The 15,241-nt window shown below is 39.9% G+C and overlaps 1 protein-coding gene across 1 annotated transcript; it reads right to left on the bottom strand.

The window, feature by feature from the left end:
- Positions 1-376: 376 nt before the first annotated feature.
- On the bottom strand, positions 377-14,092 carry LOC128864944 (uncharacterized). The gene is made up of 7 exons (XM_054104730.1): positions 13,278-14,092; positions 2,840-2,903; positions 2,648-2,761; positions 1,691-2,590; positions 1,104-1,635; positions 911-1,011; positions 377-484 (listed from the first exon to the last, which is right to left on the bottom strand). The coding sequence occupies exons 1-7, from the start codon at positions 13,479-13,481 to the stop codon at positions 408-410; spliced, it is 1,992 nt and encodes a 663-aa protein (XP_053960705.1). The 5' UTR covers positions 13,482-14,092; the 3' UTR covers positions 377-407.
- Positions 14,093-15,241: the final 1,149 nt, after the last annotated feature.

The raw sequence follows: 15,241 nt of genomic DNA, 5'->3' as shown, positions 1-15,241 counted from the left end.
AACTAAAAAATTAAAATTGAAACTGAGATTCAAAATAAAATTAAAACTAAAATTTAAGTTAAGTTAACTAAAATGAAGTTAGAAAAATTTAAATTAAAACCGAAACTGAAATTGGATTTAAACTCATTTAAATTTAAACTACAACAAAGAAATCTGAAAACTATAATTAAACATAAAATCAGAACTAAAATTAACATAAAAATTAAAATAATTAATTAATTAAAAATTACAAATAAAACTAAATAAGGACATCCCTAACGTGCATACTTTCTTCGCTCATTAACAGTACAACTCTATTTTAATTACAACATTTTCTATAATATTTTATTTTTAATATTAATTTTAATACCATTTAACTAACTACTTGAAAGTTGGAGTTATGTCTTAAAGTGGGCGGGGAAAACAGCTCAGGACTCTTTCGCACCCCACGAATCGGTTTCATGGTACATGCGCATTATGTTGTCCTTGATGAGCTTGGTTTTCTCTGAAAAGATTAGAAATTTTTCATTTCATACTGTTTTCGTTCCGTTTCTACGAAAAAATGTTGCCCTTCTACAGTGCACAAATTGATCAATATTGCACTCAAACTTGTAAATTGGCATGTTTTTGGCTACTCAGAAAAGAGCACGAAGCACAGCGAGTAAGTATCTATCTTTGTCAGACGCACGGGTTCCCTAAAATGTATGGCTCAAGTAGTTTAGATTTTTAAGGCAACCCCTAACAAAGCTTCTCAAAGTAGAAAATTCGCACCCTTTTCTCTTGTTGAGTGTAAGATTTTTAGAAGCGAGCATAGATTTTACTCGCCAGACTTCACCTATTTTAGAATTGAGCACTTAAAAAGTGGAGGCAACATTTTTTTGGCAGAAACGCAATCGTGAATAATTTAAAAAAGGAAGTCAACTATACGCACCCTTTGATAAAGTATGGCTTGCCGTTGCCGATTGTTTTTTCAAAAAATCTAGGCACATATCTTGAGGTAGGCCCAATGAGTGCATATTGCAACTAAAGGCCCTGGAAAAATGTAATAATTTGTTGAAGTAGTATTTTAAAAAAATGTAAGCGACTTTCAAAATGACTTTATTTTTTTTTTTTCTTTGCCTTACCCCAGTTGTCGAAACACAATATTCTCTATGGAGTGCGGATCGAGTTGTTGCTGCTTTTCGACGACCACTGCAGAGCTCGAACCGCCCACCAATGCTGTCGTCTCCGCCGAAGCACCGGTGCTACCGATTGCAGAAGTGACTTCAGCACTTGCCTGCGAAGCAGATTTCCTAACCGACTGCACCTTTAAGGCCACAATATTGCCATGATTTGAGGAACTGGACGTGGAGCCGACTTCCCCTTCTACAACTACACAAGCACTAGCAACGTCCGCCGGCGCCTTGTTTGCATTCGATGCATCTGCTAGCGGCGTCTCTTTCACAATGGACTCATCCGCAGTCTTTGCTGCGAATTGCGCTTTATTTCGTCGCTTCTTCTCCGCACGTCGCTTACGCAGGTTCAAACGATGCTCACGTTCACTCTGCACAGCCTCGAAGCAAGCGGCACCCCAAAAGCGTTGGCTATACCAAATCGGCTGCCGTCTCATATAAGTGAAGAGGTACTCACGATACGGATCACAGCCAGGAACTTCAACTGCAATGATTATGCTCGTATTAGTTTATATAGTGGCACAGGCGCATATACTCACTGTCATGATAGAAAATAAAACAAACATTCATAATTATCGCCGCCGGTGCAAAGTCCTCACATTCACCGCACTCGAACAAGACAATGGCGAAATACTGTACCAGCGAATGGAAAGTCACCTCATCGACACGCTTCGATTTAGTTTTCTGCTCAAGCAGGAAACGCGTGAACCATTGCCGCCCCGCATCGATACGCGCCAGCGCGCCAAATTCCGCCTTCAATTCCAGTCCAATTGCCGAAGCGTTCGTAAAAAGCACCTCAGTGAAACGTTTCATGAATTCCTTCACCGGTTCCTCACCCACACGGCAATCCAAACTGATGGAGGACGCCCACGATGGTACCGAATTTTGCGACTCAGAGCGTATAAAATTGCGCCAATCTGTGGACTCGATGCTCGGACTAAATTGCACATCGGGATCGTCGCGCAAACTAGTCACCGTGCTGCTATTCGAGTTACGACTGCGCGGTGGCACCACCATACTTGTGCCTGACTGTGTCGTGGCTGGTATATCCATGTGTAAATGCGTCGGATGATTGCGATGCTCGGCGGAGTTGTTGGCGCATTCTCGATCGGATGGTGGTTGCACATCGATATGTGGCGCACCAGTAGCGCTTGTACCCGCGGCAGCGCCAGCATTTACACTTAGCAAGTCGGTTATGCGCGACAAGTCTCTTTGTATGTCGAGTTCACTGCGTCGAGCGCCCGGTATAGCACGTCCGGGTCGTCCATAGCCACCAGAATGGCGTGACTCTATAGAATTGGAACGCGTAGTGCTGCTTACGTGCGAACGAGTGATGGGTGGTGTATTCGAAGATGATGTGGAGCTGGAGGTTGAGGAACTCGAAGCGGAACGTCGTACTTTGTCGCGTGCGCTGATGCGTGTGGCCTCTAAACGGGGTCCTATAAGAAATGGAGAGGCGTTACTACGCATTTTATAAAAATCAATGCAATTCTTACTTGGTGCTAAGTTTGGATATCGAAATCGTCCTGATATGATCTCTTCATGCGCTCGACGCGCCTTAATGCGACGAAACTCATAATCAATTTGAGTGTAATCGATAGTATCGTCAACTGTAACATTGCAAAAGGTATTGAACAGACTTGAGTTAGTTCACTTTGAATTTTTTATTTTACATTTAGTGAGCTTACATATAGGAACCTCTTCGTCATCATCACAGTACTCCGATTCGCTGGAGCTGATGCTAAGTGTGAGCTAGAAAAGTAAATTAAGAAGTAATTAACTGCTCAAGTTTCTCAAAAATCCTTAATAATAATGATTAATTTAGGATAAATATTTTATAATAATAATAATTAATATAAATATTTTTATGGAACACTTAAACCCATTAAATCCTTTGTAATGAGTAATTTTTGTTCAGTTCGAAATTGACATAGATGTTTTATCGTCACCGTATTTATATTGACGGCTAAAGATAAACATTGGCATTGGATTAGGAGTGTACTCGGAACAATTATCCTTAAATTGCTCGATTAGACTTGCATACTCCCGGTGTAGCGTCTTTCAAGCTTAGATCTACGTTATAGATAAAACAGCAAAAACGATAAGACTAATGGACTTTCCTCCAGCAAACCTTTTCGTTTATAGTCAAGCAGCGATCATTGCCGTCATCATACTCGGCACGCGTTTTTTACGCATCATTGAACCAGGGAAAACAAAGCCGCGACAAAACCGTACAGACAGCTGCAACAGCTTGGAGGGAAGCGAAACCGACAGCAGAACAGCTCAGCCGCGTAGACGTAGGGATACGAAACACATATGGCCGGAGAGATAGTCTTCACCACGGCAAAGGTTTCATGAACAAGTTCGCTTATCAAATAAAGCTACAGCATATTGCGAAAGTGAACACAATTTAAGATGTGTTAAAGAGTGCAGGAGGTCATTCTCGCTTACCCAATAACACAACACCACACTTTGTTCGGTTCTCGGTCACTCTAGAGTGGAGGGAAATGAAAGAGCGGATAAGTGTGCAAGGAAAGGCTTTGAACTGGACCTTCAGCGAGTGGTAGAGGACATAAGCATTCCTCTAAATGAGCTGTACACAGCGATTGACTTGAGTGTAATCGCGGAAACTTATAGACGGGGGTCACTGCCTACTAACTGCAGGGTCTCCAAAACGCTCTGGCCAAAACTGAATCTTAAGAAAAAAAAATGTCTGCTTGGATTCAGATCAACTACCTTCGTCCTCACTGGTGTTATAACGGGTCACTGCACTATTTGCACTCTAGGCAGTAGAATGGGTGTACCTCACCATTACTTCTGCATGAATTGTGGAGATAAAGAAGAAATTGAGTCGACACAACACCTCCTCTTTGAATGTCCTGCACTTCAAAGAAGCAGTACCAAATATCTAGGCGATTATTTCTTTGCAGACCTGGGAAATTTGCAAAATGTCGCACTGGAGGGACTGCTTATCTTCTTAAAAAGATCTAAGTGGCTTAAATAACTTAGTTAGGGGATGGAAATCAAATGCAATTGCCTTAGAGCCACCGAGTGTCTTAGACAGACAACCTGGCTAACCTAACCTACATACATAGAACTATTGAACACTTCATAGTTACCATAAGTATGTTCAAAAAGTGGAAGATGTACGCCTACTTTCCGAACAGGAACGAGCAGGCGTAAATATCGCTTTGTATGGATATTTAAATTTTCTTAACCTGTCGCACTCAAAATCGGCTGACGAAACAGCAACTCTGAGAGTTGTTCAATACCGATAGATATACTATACTAGCCTTTGAGAAGAAAAAGTTATGGGCATTAAAGAACCAGAGGATGGAAGAAGAAGTAAGCAAGCGCAGCGCCAAATACAGGACGAAACGATAGGGATAGATGGCAAGACCGCTAGAGAAACGAAGCACGTGGCAGATGGACGGCCAGGCTAATAATAGACGTCGCTATGTGGTACAGCAGGAACTTCGGTAAAGTCAATTCCTATACAACCCAAGTGCTTTCGGGGCCTTTTTCCAACTCATGCACAAGGGAGCAAGAACGTCGAACGCTGGAGTAGGCAGTCGGTCACATAACCATTAAGAGGCACGACCTGCAAACACATGACTTCTGCAGAAGTTGTCTAGACGATAAAGAGGAAGAGACGATCCCGCACCTTCGGTGTCACTGTCCTGCTCTATCCAAACGTAGACTCGCCATTTTGGGCGGACATTTCTTTAATGAATTAGAAGATCTCGGCTCTGTCGAAATTAAGGATCTTAGGGCACTCTTGAAAAGTGCACATTGGTTTCAGGAGGAATAAGGGCTAGTTCCCCACGCGGCATCACAAAGGGTCATGAGCCTGTATCCTACAGTGGACAAACGCCTCAACCTAACCTAACCTAACCACTGAAAATGTAATCAACAAGATGAGAAAACTTAGATCAAAAAGCGAGACCTGAATGCAGGCATACAAGCGTAGACCTTGTAATGAGAAAGATGGAACGCCGCTCTGAAGTAAGCCAAAAGCAGTTCAAAACGAGGGGGAGTTTTTTAGTCTCCGGACATACTATTGCTGCGACGGCAGCTTTGATGATGCATTAGACATTTTAAACCTCCTCATCCGCAAAAAAAAATCGGCTGATGATGTTTAGGGCACCAAGCATTTTAGCATCTCTCGGATGCTTCGATAACGGGTGGGCCATATAGCGTTTGCTTTTTGAATCACCTATTTTTTTGAGAATGGTAACCCAAATGACATGTCAAATGTGTTCATAATTTACTTAAAGGTTTGACATTTACGAAAGGGGACGCTATACGCTTGAACAAAATTGGGAAATATTGAAAACCTATTTCCAAAGTGGTGAGTCTTCTTCTTCTTCCGCGGTTACAGTAAATGGCGAGCGTTACCGTGATATGCTCAACGAGTTTTTGTTTCCAAAAATTGAAGAGGATGACATGGACGACATTTGGTTTCAACAGGACGGCGCAACTTGTCACACTGCCAAAGTTACACTCGAACTTTTGGCTACCGTTTTTGAAAACCGAATAATCAGCCGAAATTCCGATATCAATTGGCCGCCTCGGAGCTGTAATTTAAGCCCGTTGGACTATTTTTTGTGGGGAGCCGTTAAGGACAAATGCTATGCGAACCATCCAGAGACGATTGATGCTTTAAAACACGAAATCGAAGTTGCCATTCATGAAATTGGAGCCCAAACAATCGAAAATGTGCTTAAACATTGGGTTGATCGAATGGCCTACTGTAAAGTCAGTCGTGGCAGTCATTTGAACGATATTATTTTTCATTCATAAATGACAATGTTCAATCTTCAAAATGAGAAAAACAGTTTGAAAAAAAAATTTTGATCAGTTCTTTTTTTATAGCCGATTTAAAAAGCAAATTTGACATGGCCCACAAACCGAGTGGACTGACACGACCCAGTCAGCGTGGTTGCTGGATGTTTTTTCGCTGCGCTATGTCTATGTCGTCATAAAGCTCATTCATTGCCTGCCATATTCGCCGTTGCCAATGTGCAAAGGTCCAAAACTCTTGCGTAGAACTTTTCGCTCAAACACTCCAGGGCCACTCCTGCGCCAAACTAAATGATTATCTACTTTTATTTATGATATTTGTCAATATTTCGCCCTGAAGTTCTGGGAGGCAAGAAAAACGTCTTGGGTAGTCTTTTAGTAGGAAAGAGGTAATCTTCTCCTAACTTATCTTATCTAATCTTAACTTATCTTCTCTTTTCTTCTGTTATCTTATTTTATTTTATCTTATCTCATCTCATTTTATCTGAGCTTGTCTTATCTTATTTTCTCTCATTTTATCTTATCTTCTCTTTTCAGCTAATGTAAAATTATTTTATCTTGTCTCTGTATTTTTATTTGTCAAAGATTTCGCAGACGCTTCAAATTTAACATAACCGCCAATTCAGTTTGTTTTTGTTTTTTTTTTTTTGCTGCTTTGCAGATTCCATTGAGTTAGAAGTCCTCACTTCGCTACTCTTCATAGTCCTTAAAAAAATGTAAATCAATAACCACATTTTTGCACACATTTCATTAATCTCTCACAGCCGTCAGCTCCGTCACTATCACCCACCCCATTTTTTCTACACCCACTTACGGCCTTCTTTTTCACCATTTACGTAGAAACCTACAGACATACTGACATGAGTAGGTATTTCTTTTACATGAACTTAACCCAGATGTGCCAATGCTCAATGACCTCGACAATGGCACAATCGAATTGTGGCTGCAGCAATTGGCAACAAACATTGCCTCTGTCCCAAAAGCAAATGAAATATCATAAAAACACGAAAAAAGTAAAAATAATAAAAAAGCTGTAGTATTTTACATTCCGGTCAGTTTGTTGGACCTGTTTGGCGCCCCTGAACTTAACCATGGCGCAGCTCATACACAAGTGGCATTGGACTGACTTGACAGGCCGATCTGTGGGTGCAGCGGTGTGCTGTTTGGCTAGTCGGCTGATGTCACAGTGGATGGCAGTCGAGGCAAATGCTAAGCGATATTGAATAATGTCAAGTATATTTGATGCAACAGTGGGGGTAGGTGCAATGGTGCGTTGGTTGTGCGGCAGCAAGGCATTACAGAAAAAGTTACATCAAAAAGAGTATCTAAAACAATACTAAAAGCCAAAATGGCTCATTGGACCATGAATATTTTGGGGAGGATTTTGATTGGCCAGCACAAGTCGTCACACCTGACAACATCCTGGCAAATAGTTTCTGAGGTATTACACAAAGAGACTGATCTATGTACGCAAAGCGCGTACCCGTCTAGTACTCAAGAGCAGTATTCGGCCAGAAAACGTTAACCTAACAAGGGAAATATAATATTTTTCCCTTCTAATGGAATTTTTTCCATTAGCTGACAGGTTACTTTTTTAATTTAAATACGAGTATTATACCTTTCTGGATAGCAAAAAAGACTAAGTTTATAAAATATTTTCCGGACTAGTGTTGATAAAAAAAGTTTAATGATGTGAAGTAGGAAGCACTTAGAAAAAAATTGTAAATTCAAAACTCAAGCAGCAAATTCTTCTGTCAGGGCATTAGCCAGTAGGTAAGTTCAACTAATCAAATCTTGCAAACATAATTTTTCTTGATAAAAAATAATTCATTCAGCTCATTGGGTTTAATGTCATCACTGAGTCTCTGTATGAAAGAAATAAGTCCGGTTTTCTTTATTAGGTTCAAAATTGAAAAAAAACGCAGGCTGCGCTCAGTGTCAAAAATAAAGAGATTATTCAGTCAAAATGGATGTGTGGGGGCAAACAGAAATGGTAATCAAGTAATACAAAAATTAAAAACTTCTGAAATGAGCTACGCTCCTCTTGAGTAGGCACCTCCCTTGAGCGGACAAAAGTTGACTGACGGTTGGTATCAGCCCAAGTAGGTTTCACTGTATGTGGAAGAAAACATTCAACACAGTCAGAAGAAAAACTAATCAAAAATCAACTCAATTTTGAAACTTCTACCGGAGAGCTTGAAATTTTGATAAAAAATTGCCGAGCTTTTAAAAATTATACAAAATTCGAACCTTTGCTTTATATGTTTTTTTATAAGACAATTTTTCATGGCAGAAATACACTCAGAGGTTTGTCATTGCTATTAGAGAACACTTTTTCTATCTATAGGTGTTTCGTCACCGGGGTTTCAAACTTAGGCACTATCGTATAGCAGTCACGCACCAACCCATTCGGCTACCGAAGCCACACTTTTCCTTTGATGCTATCCCCTAAATTTGCTGTAGGTATGCCCAAATTAATTTTGTTTTGCTTTTGGAAGGTTTTCAAGCTACCTATAAAAATAGTTTAAATGTTTCTTTTTAAATTAAGCATAGGATATAATTTTTTATGCACTTGTGAGGGGAAATTAAAATGAAAGATTAAATAAATTAGATCTGTAAGCATTTTGTACCAAATTTGTGGAAAAGTGTATTTTTTCAGGGGAATTCAGTGGTAATTTTCGAAGCGTGGGCGGTACGGGTAAATGGTAAATTAAAACCTTGGTGCCTCAAGTTTTGGCAATGGAGAGTAACAGCGAGATAAAAAAATCGGTTTCGGGGCATTCTAAAGTATAAGCTTAAGGTGGCGCAAAATTAATCATCCTATCGGTAAGTGGTTACTTAACAGACCACTCTAGCCTAAGATATTACTTAAACGAAATTGGTCTCTCAGAGACCATCACCTATCGATTCTGTGAGATGGACACCGAAAAATCAAAAAACATTCTTTCTGTATGTCCTGCACTAGACAGAAAAAATCTACCCAACCTTGGTGCTATTGCCACCGATGCATTTATAAAAATTAATAAAATCAATAAGCTCTTGAATGTGCTAAAATAAAAAAAAAACCTAAAACTGCAGGGTACCAGCAGGATTTGCACAGTACTGAGTTGTCCAATAAGGTTTGCGCGAACCGAAATAAGTGAGAGCGTAGCTACTAGCCAATTTTATTTTTTTTTTTTTTTGTTAGACGGGTACACTCTTCATATGAATGTAGGTGAAGTTTCATTTCAATCTGTTCATTTAGTATATACAATATTTTCCACAATGGAAAAAGTAGAGTATCGGGCAGTGATTAAATTTTTATTTTTGGAAGGTTTAAAAGCAAAGGAAATTTATGAACGAATGTCGAAAGTGTATAAGGACTTTTCGCCATCAAGTAGTAAAGTAGAAAGATGGGTGGCTGAATTCAAACATGATCGTATAAGCCTTGAAGGCGATCCCCGACAAAGACGTCCAAAAACAGCAGCGACACTAGAAGCCTTAGAAGAAATACAGGATATCGTATTGGAAATTCATCGAGTGACTGAAAGAGATTTAGTAGAACCAAGAAGCATCTCATGGGGCAGTGTTAGCAGTAATTTGACTGAAATATGGATTTCAGGTAGCTGTGTGTATAATGGGTGCCACATTCGCTAACAATGGAACAAAAGCACATTCGAATGCGACTTTCTCCGCAACATTTCGAGCGTTTTCGAGAGTACAAATTGGACTTTGTGCAGCGATTCTTGACTATGAATGAGACTTAGGTCTATAACCATGATTCTAAATCAAAACCAGAGACTAAAGAGTGGTATGAACCTGGTTCTTCTGGTCCGAAACGAGTTCGTGTCCAGAAATCGGTCAAGAAAGTGTTAGCATCAGCTTTTTGGGATGCGAAAGGTATTTTGTTTGTAAATTACTTGTAAACTGGTAAAACAATAAACTCGGAATATTATTGTAACTTTCTAGACCAGCTGAAGGAGAAAATTTGTCAACAAATACCCAATCGAAAAAACTTCTTTTTCATCGCTTCACAAGAGCATTTTGACAATGGCTAAAATCCATGAATTAAAGTTCGATTTGTTGGAACACCCACCGTATTCACCAAATTCGGCCCCAGCGACGTTCATTTGTTTCCAGACCTAAAAAAAATCATACATGGAAAGCGTTTTTCATCAAATTATGAGGCCATTACAACTGTGGAAGCCCATTTTTCAGCCCTTCCAGACTCTCACTTCAGGGATGGAATTCATAAATTGGAATCCCGCTAGAATAAGCGTATTGATGTTCAGGGGACTATACTGAATAACAGATAGTATATCAAACCATAAAATTGTGATTTTCTTATCAAATCGCAAAACTGATTCAACAGCTTAGTAGATCACTTTTGGCCGCAGTATTCAGTAGCTTAATAATAATAATAATCGGATGATTTACAATTTTTGTAAATCGCGTGGTACGCCAGTCATATTTGACATTTGTGAACTAAGTAGCTGCAGTAAAAAAACAGACAAGTAATGGAGCGCACAAAAAATCAAAGTAAAGGTTTTCATCTCCCAAAATCAATTTTTTTATTTATTTGTTGGGTATAGGAATAATTTTCCGCTCTTGTAAAAGAGGTGTCACTGCTGATACTATTTTTGTGTTCGCTCTAGTAATATACTGGTGATTTGAAGGTGTTTATGTGAAATCTCGAACGCAGTAGTTGACATTTGTTTCAAGCGTAAAAATTCTTTTTAACTGACGATAAAAAATGTCTACGTTCGTTCCGAAAAAACAGCATTTGCGGGAAGTCATGTTTCATTATTATCTTTTAAAGAAAAGTACAGCTGAAACGTGTCGTATATTGACCAATATTTACGGCAATCACGCTCCATCAAATACAACTTGTAAAGAGTGGTTTCGACGCTCCCAGAATAGCAATTTCGACGTATCACTCACGATAGCGATGGGGCACTGAAAAAAATCGAAGATGCTCAACTACAACAGTTATTGGATGAAGACGCATGTCGAACCTCGAACCTTTGATGATATGTCTAAAGAGTTGGAAGCTGAAAGATCCACCGACGGTAAACGTTTGTACGCGATGGGAATGGTCCAGAAAGCAGATAACTAGGAAGGAGAGGGATATCGAGAGACGTTTGGTGACGTGTGAGATTCTTTTTGAACGGCAAAAAAGAAAAGGTTTTCTACATCGCATCGTCACTGGCGATGAAACACGGATCTATTATGATAACCCTAAGCGTCAAAAATGTTGGAGCCTGCCAAATGAACCAGGTGCATTGACAGCGCAAACAAATATTTATGCTTCAAAGGTTATGTTGTGCATCTGGTAGGTTCAGAAGGGTGGCATCTATTATGAACTCCTTAGACCATCTGAAACCATCACTGGCGGTCGTTACCGACTGCAGCTAATGCCAGAATGGGACGGAAGGCATGACAAACTGATTTTGCTGCATAACAACCGCAGGCCACACGTTGCTAAATCGGTACAGAAATATTTAGGGGGACTGATTAGGGAAATCTTGCCCCACCAGCCGTATTCCCCAGACATTGAACCAGCGGATTACCATCTGTTCCGTTCAGCGCAGTGAGCCCTTATTGGAGAGCGGTTCAATTCTTAGGAGAGCATCGCAACTGGCTCAATGAATGGATCAAGTCAAAAGAACTCGAATTTTTCGTCAGGGGAATCCGTATGCTGCCTGAAATATGAAGTAAAGTTATAGCTTTCAATGGCACATACTTCACATAATATCATGTCCTACCTAATTGTTTAAATAATTCGTACCTTTGGCTAGGAAAGAATAGAAACTTATTCCCATGTCAATAATAAAACTCCAAAGAAGATTTGATATTTTAAGTAAATGGTTAAAAGATTGGAAAATAAGATCCAATGAGAAAAAATCAGTTCAAGTAACTCTTACGCTCAATCGCAGCATTTGCTCTCCCGTGAAACTCAATAATGTGATAATAACCCAAAATAATCCTACGAAATATCTTGGAATGCACCTTGACAGCAAGCTTACATGAACAACGCTTATTTTCACTAAATGTAAGACAGTTGGAATCAAACTCCGAAATCTATACTGGTTACTTTATCAAAATTCTCATGTTTCTCACTCTACATAGCCATATTACAACCGATATACACCTACGGCATACTACTCTAGGGGACTGTAACTAACTCTAACATCGAAATACTCCAAAGATTTCAGTCAAAAACCCTAAGAATGATTTCAAGCGCACCATATTACGCGTTTAGGGATAGTCAGAGCACGAAAAAATTATGATTTTCAATCATTTTTTTGCTAGTCAATTGCTTTATTATACAAAAATAAAAACATAGTATTAATGCATCATGTTTCGACTTGACTTTAGTAAAATTAACAAAAAAAAAATTACTAATTGCAAAAGTTATCGCTGTTTGTGTGGAAACCGGTTCTCCAGCAGTCCTGGCGTTGCCCATCTCAAGCCCTTGGAGATTCATCTAAAATCAATCGGACCATAGAAATTAAATTTTATGAAAAGGGGATCTTGTGCCTGATCGAAGCTGTTTTTTTTTCAAAATAAACAATATGGCGGCCTCAGGAGATATTTTTCAGATTTTCGAGAAAAAATCGAAATTAAAAAAAAAAAAAATTTCGGTTAGGCATGATTTTTTTATGTTTTTGAAAAGCAGTAAACATATTATTGAAATTTTCTAAGCGGCTTTTAAGTTACGGTGATCACCGGTTCAAAAAATATAGTTTTGAGAAAAAGGGATTTTAAATGTTGCTTTCGATTTATGTAGAGTTACTCGATTTACTTAATTACTTACACTGTATCATCTATTCCTGGGCCATATAGAAGTTCTTCAGCCATCAAAGCAACTTCCAAAATATCGATTTGCTGTTGCCTCCGTAGCATTCTATCTTCTCGTGTGTTCGTTAGTGCGCGTATCTGCCACTTTCATACGTCGAACGCTCCGGAGCGCCCGAGCATACTTTGTTAATTGTTGAATAACTCGAAAAGTATTTTTTGATTCACTTCAAATTTTCACACAATAATTTTACTTTAAGTAAATGCAGAAAAACAATACAATTTTTTCAAAATTCCTACTACCCCTAACTCATTACATCACAAATTCAACCATCGAGATCTTAAATTTTCGACAATAGCTCAAGAAATAACAAAGCTTGCAAAGCTTCACACAATATAAGATTCCACTCGCACCCCAAACCTTTTAAGTGCAGAAATAACTCTCAATCCCATCTAAATGGATTCCAAAAAAAATTGTGTTTTTAAATTATTCAAACACCAAATTGGTTGATTAATTTTGCGCCACCTTGTGTAAATTTCACTCACCTTATTCGAAATACCATTCAGCAGCTCATTACTATTCCCCAGCACTGTTAGAAATTTCGACTTGAGTATTCCAATGCCTGGAGTGCGTCCCATAAAGCTTTTGATTTTAAAGCGTTCGCCCCCCGGTGGCGTAGGCGGGCAAGTATTTAAGTCGACCATCTTTTTTTGGTCGTTGTGGATGTTGTTGTTGTTGCTTTTCTGCATTCACTCCAGCCGCCGCACTTAGTTAATTGATAATACGTCGCGCATGTATGTGTGTGTGTACGTGTGTTTGACCTTGTGCTGCATATATGAACACATCCACATATAACATGAATACATGTGTATGTGCGTGTGTGTGCTTATGTGTAGGTATACGCTTTATAGTTAGTTATGCGTAAAGCAGAAAAATGGACAAATTCTCATAAAGCACGAGCACGCGTGTGTGTGTGTGTGTGCACAGCACTTGCAGTTAATAATATTTATTTGTTTATGTATTAAACGCACAATCGCAAACTTTTGGTCAGCTGGAGGTGTCCATATGGGAAATGCTCATCCACCACTGGGTGCAAGTATTACGTTATCGGCATGCGATTATAACTGATGGCTGGCGGCTGGCGGCTGGGTATTAAAAAGGCGATATGCGCGTGCATGCAAGTATGCGGCTGCACAGGCATGCCACCGCACACATCTCCATATACACACGCACACTATCGCACCACCGCACTATTGTATGCTAGGCTGCTGAGCTATGCAGATATGTTTGTAGGCCAAGCAAGCAGCACCGCCACTGTTTATTGTTGATGTTGTATCGATTTTTTCGCTGCTGCTACTTAGATATGCTTAGGCTTTGTGGATTTTTTCTTTGAATGCAAACATATGTGTGTATGTATTTGTGCGCCGCTACTCTTTCATATCGTATGTGGCTACAGGCCTCCACTGCGGCACACACGGTCAGTTATTTCGTCAAAAGCGCTGCTGAGTCGAATTTCGTATTTTTTTGCCAATTCTTTGAAGGTTGTAATTTGGCAAGCGATGGGCACGCCTACCAAGGCTGTACAACTGCTGCGTCGAGTGCAATAAAAAAGCGCTGCTAGAAAGAAGGCGGGTAGAAGAGCAGAGAAAAGGCACTTTAATTAACATATAGCTCGAGGGGCGTGACACTGCGGGGCTTTGGCAAAGAAGAAGAAGAAAAATCAGAAAAATAGCGTCCAACTCACCAAATTTAAGCAAGCGGCTACTGCGGATACGCGTAAAATAAAATTTGTGCTACTGTGTTACGTTCACCAGACCATTTATTGCATTAAGTTATTGTTGTTGGCTTACTTAATTTTTCGATTGCAGTAGCCAAGGCACTTTTTACATACACGCTTTTATGCTATTTTAGAATGAAACTTTTTGTAATTTTTTAACTTTTTCTCACACTTCACATTTTCATATTTTTGCTGCTACTTCGTATGCGAGCTCTTCGCCTTTAGGAGTGCACTGTAACTGCAGCTTTACCTACAGCTCGCTGTTGCAACGACACTGGCAACCATTCGCCGCGACTGACAAGGCTAACCTGACTTCAGTCGCTTCGTTCGCACTATCGACGAAGCTTTGCTTGTCCTTCGCTAGTGTGCGCGCCTCCATGAAGCGTACAGCGAAAGTCGCACCTTTCACGTATGAGTGTGCGTGTGTGAGTGTTAGCGTATGGCGCGTGAAATCAATGCCAACTTTTAGGCGCGCTAAACGCGCTCGTTTCTCATTGCCAGCCAGCTGAAAGGGATGACAGCAGCGTAAAACCTTAACGGCAAAGCCATTTGCACGTGGCGTAAATAAATTTATGTGAGTAAGTAAGAGGAAAAGCGACGAGTCAAAAGCATCAGCAGCCGAACAATAAAGGCGAAGAGCGAGAATGAGAACGAGAGCGTGAGAGTGAACGCCATGATGAGAGTGAAAAACGCGAACTAACGCACATACATGCACACATGCACACAGTATCT

Source organism: Anastrepha ludens, chromosome 5 (assembly GCF_028408465.1).
Source record: "Anastrepha ludens isolate Willacy chromosome 5, idAnaLude1.1, whole genome shotgun sequence".
Taxonomy (NCBI): Eukaryota; Metazoa; Arthropoda; class Insecta; order Diptera; family Tephritidae; genus Anastrepha; species Anastrepha ludens.
This window is presented reverse-complemented; position numbering and strand designations above follow the sequence as displayed.